The 22,836-nt window shown below is 43.9% G+C and overlaps 1 protein-coding gene and 1 long non-coding RNA gene across 4 annotated transcripts in view; one reads left to right on the forward strand and one right to left on the reverse strand.

Annotated features, from left to right (window-relative positions):
• LOC115576203 (properdin-like) overlaps positions 1 to 22,836 on the forward strand; it is a 30,136-nt gene that overhangs the window by 1,057 nt on the left and 6,243 nt on the right. The window contains exons 2-6 of one of the 3 annotated variants that reach the window (XM_030408702.1): positions 701 to 839; positions 1,073 to 1,230; positions 2,302 to 2,440; positions 2,669 to 2,826; positions 7,082 to 7,249. In XM_030408702.1, coding sequence (XP_030264562.1) covers positions 701 to 839; positions 1,073 to 1,230; positions 2,302 to 2,440; positions 2,669 to 2,826; positions 7,082 to 7,249 — 762 coding nt within the window. The remainder of the gene's footprint in view (positions 1 to 700; positions 840 to 1,072; positions 1,231 to 2,301; positions 2,441 to 2,668; positions 2,827 to 7,081; positions 7,250 to 22,836) is intronic. The other 2 variants (XM_030408700.1, XM_030408701.1) reach the window with 2 other exon arrangements.
• Positions 4,870 to 6,113, reverse strand: LOC115576204 (uncharacterized). The gene is made up of 3 exons (XR_003982793.1): positions 6,077 to 6,113; positions 5,338 to 5,658; positions 4,870 to 5,121 (listed from the first exon to the last, which is right to left on the reverse strand). It is a non-coding gene; the product is annotated as an uncharacterized LOC115576204 (long non-coding RNA).

The following is a 22,836-nucleotide window of genomic DNA, read 5'->3' on the forward strand; positions in this document are numbered from 1 at the left end:
ATGTAGCACAAAGTGCTTTACACAGGAAACATAAAACAATAATAAAGAAAGCCCCTCCCTCCCACCCTCCGTACTATATACATGCACACATACGTACACACACATACACACACACACACACACACACACTCACACTTACTACAGGAAATAAGGAGACATGGCAAGGCACTGAGGATTGAGGAAACGCCACCTTTGGGGCCGTCCACACTGGGAGGAGTCACAGGCTGTGCCACGGGGGGCACCAGTGCCCAGGACCCCCGACCCTGACAGACAACGACTGGCTGGGCCAAAGGGACCCAGGGACAGCACCCCCAGCAGCATCCCAGACACAGCTCCCAGTGTGGAGGACCCCCCTGAGGAAACTCTGGAGTTAACCCTTAAAAACTAAAAACATAAGATAGGATAAAAACCCTGACAAAAGATAATTAAATGGAGTGAACAGTTAAAAGGATAAAATGCATAAGATAATAATAAATAAAATAAAATAGTATCGAAGATAAATAATAAAAATTAAAAAAATTAAAAATTATTTAAGATGAAAATAGTTTAAAAAAAATACAGGTAATCAATCAATTTTCCTTGTAATGTTGCTGCAGGGGCTGAGAGCAGCTCTCTCTGTGGCATCCTTAGTGTGGGCTGAGGAAATAGAAGTTGATTGTGATAATGTTGATTTTGTGTGTGTGTGTGTGTGTGCGCACAGAGTGTGTGCGGTGTTTCGTACGGTTCAACCCGACCCTCGGTCAGTGTGATGAAGAGCTCGGTGAGGTGGACGAAGACGACTGCTGTCAGAACCCTCAGTACGGTTACCAGGCAGCAGACGGAGTGTGTCACTCCTGTGGGTCAGTAAGCACACACACACACACACACACACACACACACACACACACACACACCTGGACTCTGACCTCAGCCTCCAAATGATCTCAGTCTCAGTCAGAGTTGGTACTGACACTGGAACTGACCAGAACTTTACTGGTGGACAACGAGTCAAAGTGAGCACGCTGAGATGTGAGACGGACTCTGTCTCTGTCCTCACCTGTCTCACCTGTCAAACTGTCTCTCTGTGTGTCAGTCCTCCTCTGTGGTCTCCCTGGTCGCCATGGTCACAGTGTAACGTCCTGTGTGGGGACGGCGTCATGCAGAGAACCAGGAAGTGTTACGGCGCCGGAGAGTGTGAGAACGCTACAGACGCACTGCAGATACAACCCTGCAGCGGCAGCTGCTGTGATGGTACACACACACACACACACACACACACACAGACACACACACACACACATACACACACACAACTGAACTGACCGACAGTCCCTGTTAAAATAATTCTGCGATAATTTAGAACTGGAGGAAGGAGATCGGAGTCAGCTCAAGATTCAAACAAGGTTTTAATCTTGTACAAGAGGAGCATTCAGAGAGCAACACGCAGGTCTGTTACAAAGTGAAGACTCAATATCTGAAGAGAAAAGCATGGTATTTATCCCTCTTTGTGGGTGTGTTTTCACTCAATTAGTTCCTAATTTATGACCTGCGCTTAAAGGAATACTCCACAGAGAAGGAAGTGATAAGGAAGAGTTAAGCTTCAGTGGTCACTCAATACCAGACATAGGTAATAAAATGACCTAAAACAAGATCACAGGTTACAGGTCATGTTAAACAGTTACATTGAACATCCCTGTGTAAGACTTCAGTTCACATCTCCCTTTGAAGTACAAAATGTCTATCACAGTCCCCTGTGGTGTAAACAAGAAGCAGTTCTCTTAGAAACAATGGCGAGCGCTCACAAAGTACGGAAGCTCATTACTGCCAGCTGAAGAACAAAAATGTATCACATTAAAGCTTTGATTTTAAAACAAAAACTCCAACAGCAAGTCATAATTCAATACTGTTATGTCACATCTAACTTATCTTAATGAAGGGTGCAAATAATATATTTTCGGGTCAGTTTGCAATCTGCAGACTTGGATGACATGAAGGTTGTGAACAAAGGAAAGAACCTTAAAGTGACCAGTTAGAAATTTGAAACTGTTGACTGGAAACATGAAGAAACGTTGCCCTGAGTCGACATCCTGGAAACAGGATGCACCTGAAGTGCAAAAAGCAGTAAAGTGCAAAGTTTGAGCACAATTCATACTGTACATACTTTGCACTTCATCACTTTTTGCACTTAACCTACAGGTTAGATACTAACTGCATTTCGATGTCTCTGTACTTGTACTGTGCACAGTGACAATAAAAGTGTGTCGAAAATCTAAACACACACACAGAAAGTTAGTAAATGTGTGTGTGTGTGTGTGTGCACAGGGTGTGTGCGGTGTTTCGCACAGTTCAACCCGACCCTCGGTCAGTGTGATGAAGAGCTCGGTGAGGTGGACGAAGACGATTGCTGCCAGAACCCTCAGTACGGTTACCAGGCAGCAGACGGAGTGTGTCGCTCCTGTGGGTCAGTAAGCACACACACACACACACACACAAACACACACCTGGACTCTGACCTCAGCCTCCAAATGATCTCAGTCTCAGTCGGAGTTGGTACTGACACTGGAACTGACCAGAACTTTACTGGTGGACCACGAGTCAAAGTGAGCACGCTGAGATGTGAGACGGACTCTGTCTCTGTCCTCACCTGTCTCACCTGTCTCACCTGTCAAACTGTCTCTCTGTGTGTCAGTCCTCCTCTGTGGTCTCCTTGGTCGCCATGGTCACAGTGTAACGTCCTGTGTGGGGACGGCGTCATGCAGAGAACCAGGAAGTGTTACGGCGCCGGAGAGTGTGAGAACGCTGCAGACGCACTGCAGATACAACCCTGCAGCGGCAGCTGCTGTGATGGTACACACACACACACACACACACACACACACACACACACACACACACTATGGCGTTAGAAACGTTTCAAAAAGCGTGCGCACCTATCAACTGAACGTGTCACTCGCGCCTGCTTTGACGCCTGTGCAGCAAGCCGCGCCTGACGTGTAATGTAGTTTCCTCATTGACTTATAATGGCCCCCCGTTCACACGCACGTTCACGTTCACGCGTGATGACTGCTGCATGCCGGTAATCACACGATGCGTAGTGACTACGCGTAACATTCATGCGTCATTATTGCTAATAGGGCCTTTGTCACTATCATTATTGCTAATAGGCCTTTGTCACTATCTTCATTTATTATATAGTATATTTTCGCTTGCAGCAAACACATTTAAATGTTTGTCTAATCTTTTTACACGCACTATCCGTGGTGCTGGAATCCCCACTTCCAGCCGCACTCGCACAACTCTGAAATAAACTGTGGCCCATGGGTGCGATCTGCTGGGGAATGACCCCTCTTCTCGTCCGTTTTAACATAACTTGTCTTTGTGGAAGGTTAACAAGGTATGAGTGGACTTAGCACTGCTGCTCATTTTGTCTTTGAAAAAAAAAAGCAGAGGAGAAGACAATAAGCTACCTATGTATTTTTGATTCAATAAACATGAAATTGATTGTGTATCCATCTCTTATAGCCATAGACGGATTATCATGACCACGGGCCTACACACTGCAAAGGCGCTGTAAGGCGAAGGGCGCAAAGGCTGTTACATAATTACATTTAATGTAATAATGTCCACAAACGTAATAAACCTCAAACACCTACTAATAATACTGACCGTGCGTGCAAAATCCAGCTGCTGACCCTCCGCTCCGCTGTCACACAACGGATCCCCCGTCCGCGCTCCCTCTCTCTTGCCCGAAAAATAATTTCCATGAAGAAAACATCGCCTGACATTTAAATTTAAGTTCCCCTTGACAGTACAAATCTCAAGAAATCTGGATGTATTGCTCATTTGTAAACACAACACTTATCAGTCTGTAAGGCAAGAATCTAAAGGTTTATTAATTCAATTCATTTCAAATTTGCTTTATTGGCACGAATGCCACAACAACAATATTGCTCCAAGCACCACGAACCACGAAAAGAATACCTAGCACAGTAAATAATAATAATAATAATAATAATAATGATAACTTTGAACATTATCACAATTAAGTTATCAATCTGTGATGTTAATAACAAAATGCAAACATTACAGACTTCTAACCATTTTTCTAAAAGTGTCTGTATTTTAATTGAGAATAGTTTTTATATAAATTACACAAAAGAAAATATGATTTGTTTTACCTATTTCAGCCATAAGCGGTCATATTGACCGCACATCATTTCGCGGGATTTCATTCATTGTCTCTCTCGTCTCTGACTTGGCTCTCATCTAAGCTGACGTATATGACGTGTGTTTCGATAACCAAGAAAGTGCTTGGAGACCGTAAAGGGCATTTAAAACAATATTTATTCACAGAAATGATAGAATGGGGTCTGGGGGGAAGGGGTCCGTTATTGTGGTGACTTGGTAACACCGATTATCCACGACCACCGCTGTCTTCCACTTGCACACTGTCCTCTGCCGGGCGCAGACTCGGGAGCTGTGGGGGAAACAAGATGGCAGTCACTGCACTTTTAAACCCAATACATGCACACCACTTCATTTACGTCCTAAGATCGTTGCTCACACGATGGGGCAGAGTATCAGCTGTTCACCGTCACCTCGGGCCAACATCACTGCTCGTCATTGGCACCACTGCCTGTCACACCGTCCTTGGGCGCCGGCCTCTTCCGCTGTCATGTGGGGAGGGGGGGGAGGACTTCAGTCACTGTACTTTTACACACATTCGCAATAACTTTCCACGACCAGGGATCACTACTCGCACAATGGAGGCAGAGTAGGGATGTAACGTATTGGTAATACCACGATATCGTGATAACAAAAGTGTCTCAATATTATTGTGAACATGCAGGGTATGAAATGACGGCAAATACTGTAGATTTTGATCTCATTACATCCCTAGGGCAGAGTATAAACTCACATTTCAATTAGTCCGACAGTCAATGCCCGTCTGCTGGCGACAGCTGTGGTTCTCTTTCTCCTGCTCCTTTCCCCGCGGATCTCACACTCCTCTTCCTCTGTCTGCTCGCTGCAGGTGTAACTGGGTCGGTCTGCAGGCCCCGCCCACTCTGCTGTGTTACGGTGTAGAATCAGGCACTGGCAACTCTTGTCAAACCCTGGTTTAGCCCTGTATCAACAATACACCTGACATGAAAAAGGACAAGCTTAGTGTAGGTATATAAAATGGTGAAAACCAGACACAACGTTACAGGCAACACTATTTTTTTAAGCTCTCAAAACTCAGTTCTACGGGTGCTTTTCACCAGTGTGACATGTGTCTGAGTGGATCTGTTGTTAAACTATAATGTTAAAAGTTCACAATCATGATTTGGGTTCAAAGATCACATAGATACTGCTTACCTGATTCAGAATTGATGTGCAGTCTGATAGCTAGTCTTCCCACAATGTCATGATCCCCCGGTGGGTTGAACTGGTGACTGTGTTATCTGGTGGCCTTCTCTCGTTGTAAGACATGTTATGAATGTGTTGTGGAGATTTATTCTAAGGACTGTATGGTAAACTAGACTGAATCACTTATGGCCGCTGGGTTAGAATTAGTTCCTTTTAGTCCTTTTAGTTTTAGTTCCTTTTAGTTTCTCAATTGCTGATTAGGAATGGTTGATGGTGTGAGTGTGACAGATGAGTATGTGTGTGTGGAAGGTATATGAAAGTTGTGTGGTTCTGTAACAGAGAATAAAAAGCAGTTATCAGAACAGCAGGTACATGGTTAACTATACAGTACCAGGAATGGTAAACAACCAATAGAAGTAAGAATGAATCATTCAGCTTAATTAACAACAGCCAATATACAACAATAATACAAGCACATGTAGGAGAGTTCTTACTATTAGCAACTAATAAGCATTAACGAGCTAACTGATTAGCAGCACTAACAATATAAATTTTCCACCTGCTGCATCAACCCACTCTGCGGAGGCTCTTTTCGACAGCAGGGGGCGCAGTTCTGGTGCTTAATACCTTATTATCTTGTCTAAGGCACAGAATGAGTTTTATGAACCCTGTTAAAAGGTTGAGTCTTGAGTTTTTTGCCCAAAATAAACGCTAGACTTTTAAAAATGAAACCCGTCTTAATCATCACCTGGCTTCTAGTCCTGTGTGGTGGTGGCTGTGTGTAGAGCTCCCGTTAGCCCCACTAGCTGTTTCTGATGCTGCTGAGTGCTAGGCATGGATCTATTATAACAATACATCCATGGTGCTAACACGTCTCTCTCTCTCAGCAGCAGCAGTCAGGACGGCAAAGAAAAAGAAATATAGCCTGAGTGAAGCGCTGGAGCCGCGGGCCGATTCCCGTCACTGACAACTAAAGCCCAGACTGTAGACTGTTGTGGTGGTGAGCTAACTCGATGCTAACTTTGGCTAGCGGTGGCGGTTAGCATCCGCCGCTAACACTGTCTTTCCAGCTGACCACAACGGCAACATAACACTGGAGGCTCCCGGTGTTGGTGACGGAGGCACCAGCGCTTCTCTCGGACTGTATTTCCTTACCTTTGTGGTCCTGGTAACTGCTGCTGTCAGGGGCAGGAGGCTAACGTTACACAGTTGACCCCGACAGGAGGGGCCCAGTTTCAATGTTTTCTTTACAAACTGTAACAAGCAATACTCCAGACTCTCCTGGTTGATTAAAATGAAAAGGCCAACTACGCGAGGCGTTCATGTACGCGGATTGGTGTGCCTGCTGCAGATCAACTTCCGGCTGCGTAGCATCAGAATCTGCGACCGCACGTACGTGTGAACGCCTAACAACAATTGTCAAACAGCGACAGACAGACGTGCACACGCTGCTTCATACGTATGCAGCTTTTTGTTAGGCGTGAAATACAATCTGCACGTAACAACGCACGCACGCACGCACGCACGCACGCACGCACGCACGCATGCACGCATGCACGCATGATTATTTTGATATGTGTGCGTGCGTGTGCGTGCGTGCGTGCGTTGTTACGTGTCTCTCTGGTTGTTTTGACATCGATTTAACGCCATACACACACAAACACACACACACACACACACACACACACACACAAATGTGATTAATTAATGTGTGTGTGTGTGTGTGTGTGTGTGTGTGTGTGTGTGTGTGTAGCTCAGGGGTGGGGCTTGTGGCTCGCCTGGTCATCCTGCTCGGTGACCTGTGGAGGAGGCGGAGTCAGGAGGAGAGAGAGAGTCTGCTCTGGTCCTCCTGAGTGTCGCTCGGCCTGTAGCGGTCCTTCAGAGGAGACAGAGACGTGTCCAACACACAGCACCTGTCCAGGTAACCCATCTGTCTGTTGGTATGTCCACCTGTCTGTCTCTCTCTCTGTCTCCACCTGTCTCACTGTCCCACTCCCTTACCACCTGTCTCTCTCTGTCTCCGTCTACCTGTCTCTGTCTCTCAGTTCACGGTGTCTGGTCCTCGTGGTCCTGTTGGTCTCAGTGTTCCGGGTCGTGTATCAATGACCAGAGTGATGATGTCATCGTCCCCTCCAGGAAGCGACATCGTTCCTGCTCTAAACCCGCCCCTTCCAGTGACACGGTGCCACCTGGCAACCGTTGCCCTGGAGATGATGTCCAGGTCCAGGACTGTAGTGAACTCCCCAATTGTCCCGGTGAGACGATGTCCAAGTCTGGTTGGTCCAGCTGGGGTGAGTGTTCCTCTTCCTGTATCCCACAAGGCCACACTCCCGTCAGGACTCGCTACGGCTCCTGTTCTAACCCCGCCCCTTCCTCCAGTCCGCCCGGAAGACATTGTGAAGGCGTCGACAGGCAGACAGAGACCTGCGACCACCTACCTCACTGCCCAGGTACACCTGTCTGTCCCTCCCATTGTTGGACAGTGGACAGCCCCTCCCACCTTCCACCATGAACAAACAAAACGTCTTTAGCTGCGTCATTCTCCGGAGTTTCAACGGCTCCCAGGTGTCCACAAAGAGACGATAACTCTGTCTGTCCATCTGTCTGTCTGCCAGTGGACGGAGTCTGGGGGTCTTGGTCTTCCTTCTCTTCCTGTCCTGTTACCTGTGGGGTGGGGCTTCAGGAGTCGATCAGGCTTTGTGACAGCCCCGCCCCCAAACATGGCGGCCGGTCGTGTACTGGAGAAAGACGTCAGACCAACATCTGTACGACCAACGTCCACTGTCCAGGTACTCACCAACGCTTCTTTCAAAATCAACCAGTCAGCTGTGACGCCACCTGCACCAAGTGCTGAGGATACGAACATACAAGTATATACAATTTTTTGGGGGTGTTGGGAGGGAGTCATGCTCCGTGGGGTCGAGGTGAAGTCTGAACAAATAAGTCTTGAGTCTTTTGCTGAAGACAGAGAGAGACTCTGCTGTCCTGACATTGGTCGGGAGTTTGTTCCACCACTGAGGCGCCAGAACAGAGAAGAGTCGTGACTTCTCTGAGCAGCTTTGTTTTCGCTGATGTAGAAGAGTGCAGTGCTCTCTCTGGGGTGTGTGATCTGACCAGGGTTTGGAGGTGCACGGGTGCAGTTCTGTTGATGGCCTTGAAGGCCAGCACCATCGTCTGGCACGGCACATGAGAGAATTTAGGTAGATTGTAAACGAGGCGCGCTGCAGCATTCTGGATATGCTGCGACGGTTTAGTCACAGAGGCTGAGAGTCCAGCCAAGAGGGAGTTGCAGTAGTCCAGGCGGGAGATGACCAGCGCTTGGACTAGGAGTTGCGTTGTGCCATTTGAGGAAAGACCGGATCCTGCAGATGTTGTAGAGGGTAAATCTGCAGGATCGGGCCACAACAGTGATGTTGGGGGGGCAGGACAGTCCGTTGTCGGGGATTACGCCCAGGTTCCTCGCTGTAGATCAAACGATACTGTGACGTCCTCGACAGTGACTGACAGGTCCATGTGAGGGCAGTCTGTCCCGGGATGAAGAGGAGTTCAGGTTTACTCAGGTTGAGTTTGAGGTGATGAGCAGCTGTCCAAGCAGAGATGATGCAGACATTCAGAGATGAGCGTCACAACGTGGCTGCTGGAGGAGGACGAGGGGAAAAGAGAGGAACAGTTGGTGTCGTCAGCAGAACAGTGGTCAGAGAATCCATGTGATGAGACTGCAGAGCCTCGTGATCTAGTGTATAGTGGAAACAGAACCGGTCCTGATACTGAGCCTTGAGGGACACCAGTTTCCAGAAAGCAGGACAAGGAGCCGTTCCATGTGACCTGAAAGGTGCGATTTGTCAGGTATGATGTGAACCAGGTTAGAGTCAGCGATGTTCAGTCAGAGAGGAGACGAGGATTTGGTGGTTGACTGTTGAACAAAGAAGATAAGTCGAGGAGAATGAGGACTGACGAGTGGGACGAGGTTCTGGAGGCACCGAGTGACTTAGTCACTGTGAGGAGGTCCGTCTCAGTGGAGTGAGCGGTCCTGAAGCCTGACTGATTTGGGTTAAGGAGGTAGTTTTTTGAAAGATAGGAGGACAGCTGGTTGTAGAGGTCCAGGGTTTTAGAGAGGAATGAAAGAGGAGATACAGGTCTGTAGTTTCAGATGTCAGCTGAGTACAGGGTGGGCTTCTTTAGGAGTGGATTTACTGTGGCTGTTTTGAAAGGAGCTGGAGGCCCGAAGTGAGGGAGGAGTTGATCAGAGAGGTGAGGAATGGCAGGATGTCATGAGAGATGTTCTGGAGAAGGCAGGAGGGTATCGGATCCAGGGTGTAATGTAATGTGAGAACATGTTCAGAGGAGAGAGGACTGAAGCAGGTGAGGCCATCAGAGGTGAGGGTCGGAGGAGGAGCTTTCTGGATGGACATCTGAGTAAATGATTAGCTGATATGTTTTAATTTCAGCAGTAAGGGAGGAAGGAGGGGGAGGAGGGGTGAGGAAAGAAGAGAATAAGGACAATAGTTTCCTGTGGTTGGAGGCAGAGGATTAGATTTTTGACAGGTAGAAGGCAGATTTGGCTGCTGATACCATCCAGGTGAAGTCAGCGAGGAGGTGGTGGTGGTAGTGAGCAAGGTCATCAGGATGATGTGATCTCTCTCAGTACTTTTACTACATGAAGCTGACAGTACTTTATGTTACCTTCAGGTTCAGGTGTATTTGAGTGTAACCTCCATGTTTTTGCAGTGGATGGGATGTGGTCACAGTGGTCAGAATGGAATCCCTGTACGCACCCGTACAGTGGGAAGAGCATCAACTGTCAGCAGATCGGTGGAAAACAGACTCGAGAGCGTGAGTGTCTCCATCGGGCCCACAACGGATCCATCTGCAGCGGAGACGCTCTGACCGAGTCACGGGTCTGCTACGATGTCAACAGATGTTACGGTGGGTCACACACACACACACACACACACACACACACACACACATAAGACCGATATAAATAGTGTATTATATATGTTAATAAGTAGTGTATTTAAATCAACATAGAGAAGAAAGAGCTAAGAGATGAATAGGTAAGTAAATAAATACAACTGTATAAAATATTTACATGAGTTATTTATTAATGTCATGATTTATATCATTCTCCCTCATGTGACTCAGTGTGGAAGAGATTTCTGAAAGAAAAGGTGTAGAATTATTATCTTTTGAGGTTAAATACAGTTGCAAGAAAAAGTATGCAAACCCTTTGAAATTACCTGGATTTCTGCATAAATTGGTCATAAAATGTCTTCTGATCTTCATCCAAGTCACAACAATAGACAAACACAATCTGCTTAAAGTAATACCACACAAACATTTATATGTTTTCCTGTTTTTGTTGAACACAACATGTAAACATTCACAGTGCAGGGTGGAAAAAGTATGTAACTTCTCCAAGAGTTAATTGAAGTCAGGAGTCAGCCAGTCTGGAGTACAATCAGTGAGACGAGATTGAAGTGATGGTTAAAGCTGCCCTGCCTAAAAAAACACACACCAGTTTTGAGTTTGCTATTCTCAAGAGGCACTGATGTGAACCATGCCTCGCACAAAAGAACACTCTACCATTAAGAATTGTTGACTTGCATAAAGCTGGAAAGGGTTACAAAAGTATCTCCAAAATCCTTCAAGTTCAACATGTTGCTGCCCTCCCTGGAAGTGGCCGTCCTGTAAAGATGAATGCAAGAGCACAGTGAAGAACGCTCAGTGAGGTAAAGAAGAATCCTAGAGTAAAAAAATTGAATTAAATTGAGAGATGACATGCTGAGGAGGAGCTCCTGATTTAATAATGGACTTTTGGATTGTCAAGAGAGATACAAACATCAAGAACAAGTGGAATACCTTCAAAAATGAGATGGAGATACTTTTCTATCATTTATATTCTTTCTTTTACTTGGAAACCTCAATGTAGGTATATTTTTATTCTTCCAGCTGACAAATGCTGCTAGATAGCTAACCAACTGCCAACCAACTGCCAACTGCTCTATGAGCCTCAGCTCCCCACAAGGAACCAGGTGGGAAAATAACACTAACCTGATAGCAAGAAAGGAAAAGAAGCTTACTTGCTTATTAGTTACAAACTAAGAAACTGTTTTTTTTTGTTTTTTTATTCGTTTTTTTTTTTGTGTTTTTGCTAGCTAACTAGCTAGCATCATTGGCTTGGTTGTTTTTTGGTTGCCATAGCAACATGGCCACTGAAACTACAGCAGCAGCAGTAAGGGACACATTACTCCTCCAGTTTTTTGAGTACCCTGAGGATATAAAATCAGAAAATGGAAGAATACAGTTCAAACATAGAATCCAAAGAGAATACCCAGAGACTTTATATACTGACCGCTTTAATAACACTGATGTTATTAACAATCTGCTGTTTTACACTGAGCATGTCACTGCATGGCATACAGCCATATCAAAGCACTACAGCTTTTACATCAAGAGAGGAATCTGCAAGGGGAGACAAATTTAGATCTTTGAGGATGAAGATAAGTGCCAAGAGAGAAAGATACTGACCATCAACTTCTACCAAAATGGTACAGTCATGGTGCAAGGCAATGAAGCTGCCCTTGGTTCCTTTGTACAGAGCTTTCCTACTCTGAAGAAGATAGCAGCATCTAAAAAGGACACAGGAAGCACTCTGAGCTCTCCCACCACCATACGCACCACAACAGCAGACAGCCAGGTCCATGGCAGTACTCAAAGCTTCCCCATACCTGAGCTGAACAAGCAGCATCCAGAGCAGCACACCATCAGCCTCCTGAGAGACAGACTGGCTCTGCTAGAGGTGGAGCTGACCGAGCTGAGAGAACAGCTACTCCCCACCAGCACCACAACACACCCTGACCTCCAGGAACAACTCAGCCAATATAAGCACCAGATGGACACTACTACACAAGAACTCAGGGAACAGATCTCCAACCTGCAGAAGGATAAACAGACCCTCACCACAGAGCTAAGAGAAACAAAAGACATCGTGAGAAGAGAAATAGCGCAGATGAGAGATGAGATGACGGGGGAATTATCAGCCGTCATGGTGGAACTACAACTACAGCACAGAACACAGACTGGTTACTACCCCACACCAAACCAGAGAGTCTACCAGAACCAAGAGCCAGGTCCGCGGATCCCACCCAACCCCGTCCCACAGTCACAGCAGACAGAGTCACACCAGGCTCCACGCAGCTACGCAGAGGCGCTCCAAGGACGAGTGGACCGAGAAGGGATGAACGAGATTAAACAACTCCTTCAGTATATCTGCAACAAACTGAACTAGTGTCCAGACACACACACACACACACACACACACACGCACACACGCACACACTCACACACACACACACACACACACACAAGGTAAGTGCACAAGGTACATACAAGGTAAAGAATACCTATTAATATTTTATATCTTTGAAAAAATACTTTTAACTAGATATTGTTCATACATGTTACATTTATACAATTCAGTGTTTGACTCTCTTGACAGTCCAATTGTTTTAAATTGTTTTAAACTATTTTCTTTTCTTCCTGTCACCTGTCTTATACAATGAAATCCCTTTCAATATGCATGTGGAATATACAGGGCCTTAAAGCTTCAACCTTTGGGCTAAAGAGTTTGGCACCAGAATTTATAGCAAACCTTATAGATATTGATATCATCATTCTACAGGAAACATGGTGTCAAGCTGATACTGTTACCCACTGTCCCAACAACTATAGAGAAATGATAGAACCATCTCAAAAACACGGCAACACTAATAAAGGCAGGGAATCTGGAGGATTAATCATTTGGTGTAAATCTGATCTGCATATTCATATTGATCCCCTAAAAATGGGAAAAGATTACATTTGGTTAAAACTAAAGAGAGAGCTCTCATTAACCGATAGGGAATTATTTATTTGTGCAATATATATCCCTCCCTCCGAATCACCCTAGTTCTCAGAAGACACCTTCCTCACACTAGAGACGGAGATAAGCCATTTCCAGGCCCAGGGAAATGTGCTCATCTGCGGGGACACGAATGCACGCACAGGAACACTTAATGACCTCACAGATCCACAAGTGGACAAATACATCACAGATGGAAATATATCCAACACTTTCACTCTGCCTCGCAGGAGCAATAGTGACCAGGTCATCAACAAGAATGGAAGAGAGCTGGTGCAGCTCTGCCAGAGCCTCGTTCTGTACTTTGTCAATGGTAGGGTACGAGGGGACAGCCTGGGTAGATTCACCTACTGCTCACCTCTTGGCCATAGTACTGTAGACTATATGATCACAGACCTTGAACCTTCCTCTCTCAGCTCATTCACTGTTAAACCGCTAACCCCTCTGTCTGATCACAGCCAAATTACCCTGTTTATTAAAAGATCAGACATTAGATTGATACACACACAACCCAGTAAGCTGTACAATATCAGAAATTCATACAGATGGGACCAAAACAGCACAGAACAATACCAGAGAGCAATTGACACCCCAAAAATCCATCCAATATTAACAATATAATTAGACAAACAGCAAAAGAAGCACAACTTAAATTGACCAAAAACAAACCAAAAACCATAACAAATAAAAAACTGGTTTGATACAGATTGTAAAATGATTAGAAAAAAACCTTAAACACTATCAAACCAAAAACACAGAGACCCCCACAATGCTGAGCTACGCATCCTTTACTGTGAGACCCTAAAACTCTACAAAAGGACAGTCTGACTCAAAAAACAACAATATAACAGACAGCAACTGACAATAACTGAAGAGGCAATCAACACAAACAACTTTTGGCAACATTGGAAAAGCTTAAACAAACCTCAACATCAGGAACTGGCGACACAAAACAGTGACATATGGACCACTCATTTTAAAACACTGTATCACTCTGTTCAAATTAATGTAAACACAGAGCAATCTTACTTTCACGAGAAGCTGACTAAACTAGAACTAGCTATAAAAAAGTGGCTCCCTGGAGCCTCTTCAAAAATGTATGAAAATGGATGGTGGGATATATTTTTTGTTTTAATATGGTTTCTGTAGGAGGACAAACATTCTTAACGTTTTCCAATGCTGTAAAAATGTGCATAATAAATATTAAATTTCAACATTTCTGTCAATGAAGATTTGCATCATAGCATGCGACACATGTTTCAGCGCGGCGTCGTGCCAGGCAGGTGGCTGTTGTAAACAAACCGGCGGGTGTGTTAAGGATCCCAAAGGGAAAAAGAGAAAGATAGCTGATGAGAACAGAGGATTCAAGGAAGAATGAACCAAATCATTTGCTTTCATTGCCAATGCGGAAGGATTGCCTGCATGTTTGTTTTGTAATGAGAAGTTGTCGAACAACAAAAAGAGTAATTTGGAAAGACATTTCCAGGGAAGGCATGCTAAATTTGCAGCCGACTACCCAGTTGGGAGTGAGAGAAAAAGTGCGATTGCAGTACTTCTGGAGAAATTAGAGGAGAGGTAGATTTAAGAAGTGGATTGCATCTCCAAACTCCACTACTGCTGCACGTTTTGTTGCAACCCCAGAGATAATAAAGTGTGGAAAACCGTTCACGGATGGTGATTACATGAAGGATTCATTCATCAAAATATCAGAGCACCTATTTTCAGACTTCAAAAACAAACCCGAGATACCCAGAAAATTAAAGCATGCCTCTCTCCGCAAAGACGGTGAAAGAAAGGGCCATTAAAATGGCAGGCGACATCACCAATCGGCAAGTCAAGGACATTAATTCAGCTCCAGCGTACTCAGTTGCCTGTGATGAGTCGTGTGATGTGATCGATATCGAACAGACAGCGCTGTTATGCAGGTATGTGAAGTCTTTAATCATGAATGCTCATTATGTATTTGCCTACTTAGTCATTTTGATAGTTGGCTAATATAGCTAATATACACTTACAGCCTGTGTTGCCTTCATCTAAGGCTTATATAAGGCTTTTTAATTTTTTGCGGCTCCAGACAGATTTGTTTTTTGTTTTTTTGGTCCAATATGGCTCTTTGAACTGTTTGGGTTGCCGACCCCTGCAGTAGACTCACCAATTACTGAGCAAGAACTCCAAAAGAAACTGCAGAACCTCAAATCTAAAAAAGCTTGTGGGCCTGATGGCATAATGAATGAGATGCTAAAAAACATAGACAAAAAATTCCAATCGGCCATATTAAAACTATTCAATTTGGTTCTGAGTGTAGGTTTTTTCCCTGAGATCTGGAATCGTGGACTTATAACCCCAATTTATAAAAACAGAGACAAATTTGATCCTAATAATTACCGCGGCATCTGTGTGAACAGTAATCTGGGGAAGGTTTTCTGTAACATAATGAACATCAGACTTATGAACTTCCTTACCAAACACAATGTCTTGAGCAAAAGCCAAATTGGATTCATACCAAAACAACGCACAACCGATCATATCTACACCCTACATACCCTAATTGATAAACATATAAACCAAAATACAACCAAAATGTTTGCCTGTTTTATTGACTTCCAAAAAGCTTTTGACTCTATTTGGCATGATGGATTATTTTACAAAATTATTGAGAGTGGTATAGGGGGTAAAACATATGATATTATCAAATCAATGTATTCCGGCAATATGTGCAGCGTAAAAATAGGCAAAATGAGGACAGAATACTTCACCCAAGGACGAGGCGTCCGCCAGGGCTGTAACCTCAGCCCTGGACTTTTCAATATCTACATAAATGAATTGGCAACTACCCTAGAAAAGTCATCTGTACCTGGTGTAAGTCTCCACAATGAGGAGGTGAAATGCCTCCTCTTTGCAGATGACCTGGTTCTGCTGTCCCCGACAGCACAGGGTCTACAGCAGAGTTTGGATCTGCTAGAGCATTACTGTCAGACCTGGGCCCTGACAGTAAACCCAAAAATTGGCACACAACAAGTAGAATACTGCACATACTACACCTATCTAGGAATAAAACTAAATTCAACTGGACATTTTAATGATGCAGTTCATGAGCTGAGAGATAAAGCACGCCGGGCTTTCTACGCCATAAAGAAACATACAAACTGAAATCCCAACACGAATTTGGCTCAAATTAATTGAATGCGTTATTGAACCAATCACACTCTATGGCAGTGAGGTGTGGGGTCCACTTACAAATCATGACTTCACTCAGTGGGATAAACAGCCCATTGAGACCCTGCATGCAGAGCTGTGTAAAATTCTTCTACATGTCCAGAGGAAAGCCACAAACAATGCATGCAGGGCAGAATTAGGCAAATACCCACTAATTATAAAAATACAAAAAAGAGCAATTAACTTTTGGACACATCTAAAACTAAGTGACCCCCTCTCGTATCATTATCAAGCCCTGCAATGCCAAGACATGAGCAGCAGGAACCCCCTTACCCAACTGGTTCAGAGGCTGAGATCACAAACCTGCCCAGGAACACACCAGCTCACCAATCACACCCAACCTAATCACTAAACAACCCAAACAAAACTACATCACCTACTGGCAAACACAAACAAAAACACAGAGCAAAATGCAATGCTACCTGGCTCTAAATCGAGCCTACACCACAGCAGATTATCTGAGCACGGTGACTGATCTTCAGCTAAAACAACCTTGACAAAGTCCAGACTGAGTGAACACAGCCTGGCTACTGAAACAGGGAGGCTCCCTGCAGAGCAGAGGCTGTGCTGCCACTGCAGTCTCAATGAACCTGAGACAGAATTACACTTCCTCACCAAATGTGAAAAATGTAAATATATTAGAGAAATATATTTCCCTAAATTTGAAATGCTAACAAAAGGTTCTTTCTCTAAACTATCCTACCAGGAGAAGAATCAAAGAGCAGCACATTAGCAGCAGTGCATGTTTCTGCCTGCCACACACTGAGAGACAGCCAGGGACACACAGACGATCAGCTGACACACACATTTATTGTTTGTTATTTTGTAGCCTTTTAATGACTTTAAATGATATTTTTAGTTGACAAAAATTGAGTGATTTACTGTAATTTTTTATTTTTTTAATTAAAATTTTTTCGACTGATAACCTATAAATTTATTGTAAATACTGTTTTCCTTTATTGTTATTATTATTACTTCTAATGCTTGCTTTGGCAATATGTATAATGTTACATCATGCCAATAAAGCCATTTGAACTGAATTGAATTGAGTATCAGCTAAAGACTTACACAAATCTCTGACATGTGCTAACATCTCTGTCACTAAACAAGAATGGAGTTCCACGGAGGAAGCCACTGCTGCCCAAAAAGAACATTGCTGCAGTGAAAGATGCCTTCTAGAGTGGCCGAGTCAGAGTCCTGACCTCGACCCGATTGAGATGCTGTAGCATGACCTCATGAGAGCGATTCACACCAGACATCCCAAAAATATTGCTGAACTGAAACAGTTTTGTAAAGAGGAATGGTCCAAAATTCCTCCTGACTGTTGAGCAGGTCTGATCTGCAGCTATAGGAAACGTTTGGTTGAGGTTATTGCTGCCAAAGGAGGGTCAACCAGTTATTAAATCCAAGGGATTACATACCTTTTCCACCCTGCACTGTGAATGTTTACATGTTGTGTACAACAAAAACATGAAAACATATAATTGTTTGTGTGGTATTAGTTAAAGCAGACTGTGTTTGTCTATTGTTGTGACTTAGATGATACTTTTTCTTGCAACTGTATGTGTGTGTGTGTGTGTGTGTGTGTGTGTGTGTGTGTGTGTGTTACAGTAAAGGGCACCTGGGAGGGCTGGGAGTCGTGGAGTTTGTGCTCACCGACCTGTGGAGAAAAGTCCCGACGCTTCAGGAGGAGATATTGTAAACCGGATTACAGCAGCTACAGGTGAGTTCAGGAGGGAACACCTGGACCAACAGGTGAGAGAGATGGACCATCCCTGAGCGAGAGGACGGGAGGTAGTCAAGGTGTCTCCATTCATTTGGAAACAGAGTGTGTGAGTGTCCTTACAGGGTCGTTAAGAGCATGTGTGAGCTCTGCGGGCTAGATGAGCTCAGGTGTGAGTATCTGTTTCACAGCCCTAGCAACCCACATGAAGGCTGGTTGGGTGAACGACCCACAAGTGGCCTTTAGAACTCTTTAAGGACACTCCCACACAGAGTTTAAAAGCCTGCAGCTCCCCTCCAGTTACTCAGAACTGAAGAAGCCTCTTGGATGAGATGAAATTTAGAGGTACCAGGACCAGGATGACTGAGAACATCATCAACATGTTTACGTTTCACTGCTAACCCAGCGTTGTACAACGACATTAGCTCGTCTCGCAGCGTCGCTAGGTAACTTGTTTCCACACCTGATGTTTGGAGGAGCTGCCACATGTTAAAGTGACCGTCTACATTAGATGAAGACAGTTTATTTGTTGCTCTCAGAGACAAGCAGCAATAGAGAACAAGAGAGGAAAGACAAGAAAGGTAGAACAAGTTAAAACAAGATGGATGAATAAAGAAACGAGGTAGGATGCTCTATTCACTGTGTGTGAAGACTCAGAAGGTTCGTAATCTTCTGACTGAACAGTGTCGCACCACACAGACTGAATAAAGTCTGTGAGTTTAGTATAAATGTCAGAATTATAAATATGAGACTCAAACTGCAGCTTTTCTACATCGTCTGTATCTGAAGACTGATTTTATTTGTTTACATCCACTGAAAACATTTCAGATCTTCACTTTCTATAAAGTCTGCTGGTGTCAAACAGGCTGGTCACTGCTGGTGAGGACAACAGTTACAATAAGTGTGTGTGTGTGTGTGTGTGTGTGTTCTCAGGAGTACCATTAGAGGTTTTCCGGCAGCGTTCTTCGGGACTCCTCAGGCCGACTGCGGCTTGCCGCCTGACGGTGGGAAGAAGGTTGAAGTTCAGCCCTGCGTCAACGCTCCCTCCTGCCCCTAACACCACGCTCACCGATGACTTTAACAACATGCAACTGTCTTCAGGTTCTGGACTTTGAGGTTCAGTGAAATACTGACACGAGACCAGAAACCTGATTTTATATCAGATAAATGTTGGAAACCACTGGCTTATTTTTAACAGTGTGTTGCATTTAATAAAGTTTTTTATGTAAAGTATTAACATGGAAGTAAGTTTACCTGTCAGATGGATGTGCTCTGACCCAGTCGTCTAGCCATCACAGTTTAGCCTTTATCAAACTCGATCAAATCCTCACGCTTGCCCATTTTTTCCTGCTTCTAACACATCAACTTTTAGGACAACATGTTCACCTGCTGCCTGATGTATCCCACTAACACACGCCATGATGAAGAAACAGTATTATTTACTTCACCTGTCACTGGTCATGATGTGATGCCTGATCGATGTGAAGTGACAAGTTATGAAAGTCGTAATTTTTGTGTCGGCTGTTTCCTGAATCTGGTTAAAATATCGGACGTGTTTCAGAGTGTTTGTCAGTAACGAGGAGAATAAAACGACCCCGAGCTGTTCGATGTTCATGTGTGCACATTGTTTTGATCCACTCACAAAGTTATATTTTGGCCTGGTCCACATGTACATGGGTATTATTACCTCTAGTTTTAAAAAAAATTAATGTCACACCAACGGCATGTCAAGAGCACGGCAAAGCAACAGGTGGTGATATAACCTCCACTGGGAGGCCACACTGGCCAATCAGAAGGCTGCATGTCTACACATGAACACTGTTTCTGAATATCTTCACGCTGGCAGCAGTTTTCTGCGTTCAGTGACCTGAAACGCTGTTTACGTGTACGAGACCCCAAAACACATTAGGAAAGATTTGTTTTCAGTGTTCGTGTGGACTGGGTCTGGATCTTGAGTCAGAACACTGAAAACTCTGGATGCCACATTTCCCACAATGCAACTGATCACATGAAACATAAGCTTTGGATAGATGAAGATATTTACATGAAGATCTGAAGCATGAGACGCAACAACAGAAACGTTAAAATTAAGTTAAGGTCATTCTACGAAAACATGACATTTTGTGTCCCTGACACAAAATCTATCCCATTAAACTGTATTAACATGAAAATATTTAAAAATGTAGTTGGTATGATATGTTAAACAAAGCATCTCCATTTTAAAATTTCATACATTGATATATTTTTCTTATTTTAAAGATTTTTGTAATGTATATATTTTAAACATGGTAAAAATGGCTTGTTCCTCTGTAACGTTTTCTATTACAACAGGCTTTTAAAGAGGATAAAACCAAATTATCTGAAAAAAAAACTTTAGTTTATGAAAAGCCTCAATTGTCAGTTAACCTATGACGCATGTAAAACATTTAAATTAAAATGCACATATAAACAAGCACTTTAGCCTCTGTAGAATGCACACCATGTGGTGTCATGGTGTGCACCACATGGCTAGTAATGGCTGCCATAAACATATTTAGTCAAACCTGTTACTGTTAACCCTTTCCCTACCATATCCCAATACTTATTTTGTCCAAAACCAGAATTAATTACACATCATTAACATTATCACAATATTATACTAATAATAGCATTATATTATTATTACTACCTCAAATACTTATTTAATACGATTTGGTGTTGGTAACGCGATTGACAAAACACACATGTGTGCATGGTGATTATTTTAGGAAAATAAATAAATATATAAGATATCCTGAGATGGCACCACATATTTTCCTGACAGGTAATGTTCTACTTAAACCAAATAAGTCCTCAAACACAATAAAAATAATACTTTGAAAATCTGATTTTCAGAATGGAAAATGGCACGTTTTCGTAGAATGACCCTTTTACGTGAGATAAGTCTCCATGTTGGTCGTCTGTCTGACTGTAGCAGAGGTTCTTCTTCTCTGGACTTTATTCCGCCGCTCAGCTTCTGTAAGTCATGTGACTTCTTGATGAGGTCGCAGCTGCAGAGCTTCAGATACAGAAATGTTGCAGAGGAAACTCAGATTATAGAACAATATTTAACTGTAATGTTGATACAACACGTGACACAAACACTTTCTCTCCACAGACAACACAGTATTGTGTCATACTGAATCATTTTATGGCTTTAAACTTAAATATTCACATTAATCTTCAGTTCACTATCAAAATGAACGTCCTGTCCAGACTGCTGTACCAACTGCAAATGATCCCTATTTTATCATCCAACAAGGTTATTGAGGTGCTTGAAAGCTGGCTGAGTTGCATCATCTGGAGCAAAAGGAAGCCTCGTCTCAAGATGACAAAACTTCAAACGGCAGGTTGTGATGGAGGGTCAGACGTACCAAATCTAAGATTTTACCAGCATCACGCCTGTGGGTGATTGCAGGCTGGCACAGGTGTGATCCTTGAATCTGTTTAAAACCTCTGCACTAACCCTTTTACTCTCAGTACCATCAGAGCCTGGAGATCCATTCACTCTGTCTAAGGCCCGGCTCAGTTATCATCTCCTCTCACTCCCATTCTTGATGACCCAGACTTCCTGCCGCGCTGTGAGGACCAGGGCTTTAAAGTGTCGGGCACCCAGCGCCTAAAGAAAATAGGTGACCTATTTAAAGGCCAGATTTTACTATCCTTTCAGCAGCTGCAACAGCAGTTTGGCTTATTTAATCAAGCTGACTTCTGCAGATATTTACAAATTAGAGATTTAATAGTTGAATATACCACTTTAATGACTAATAACACCACTGTGTGTGGAGAAAGCCCTGTCTCAACAGAGTGACAAGAAATGCATCACTGTTTGTTACAGAGTCCTGAACTCCAGCTCTCCTCGAACCTCACAAACCACCAAGCAAGTGAGGTGTCTGTGATTTACCGGTGAGAGGTTGCTTCTCCTTTTGTGAGTTAAGGAATGTGGCCTGTGTTGTGTTTACAGGTCCAGGGGTCCTCGGAGTGATTATTCAGCTGTGTTAGAGGACGAGGCCCCTGCAGGTATTAAAACTGAGTTTGGCCCTCATGCCAGATGGAGATGTCTAAAACATACAGTTCCAGAGGAGGACAGAGAGACCATTTGGTCAGAGTTTAGGTGATTTACAGGAGATGAACCGGGAGGTGTGGTGGCTGTAGCTCAGCGGGTAGAGCAGGTCTAGTGATCGGAAGGTGGCTGGTTCGTCACTGAGGGCCCTGTGATGAGGTGGCGACTCGTCCAGGGAGTTCCCTGCCCTCGCCTGGAGACCGCTGGGACTGGCTACAGCAAGAAACAGAGAGTGATGGTGGACCGCTCCTCAAGCCTTGCTGTGAGGTCGCATTTGAGGATCAACACTTTTTGTCTGCCATGACGGCGCCGAAGATACAGCGGCTAACATGAGTTGTTCAAAAACCTTCTTTTTAGTAAACTCTGTGTACACAAACAATGTTCTCAATGCTCGTGTTCATGTGTAGAGACCCTGGTGATACTACCAGCAAAGTTTCATGTTGTGTCGAGACTTCTTACTGTTTTAAACAGAGAGATTTTGATGCTATCGTAAAAGTGCCCGTAGCACTCCCACTGAAAATGAGTTTGACCTGAAAACGAAACTACAGTAAATCTTAAAAGTGCCTCTTTTGTCATTACTATGTT

This window comes from Sparus aurata, chromosome 23 (genome assembly GCF_900880675.1).
Source record: "Sparus aurata chromosome 23, fSpaAur1.1, whole genome shotgun sequence".
Lineage (NCBI taxonomy): Eukaryota > Metazoa > Chordata > Actinopteri > Spariformes > Sparidae > Sparus > Sparus aurata.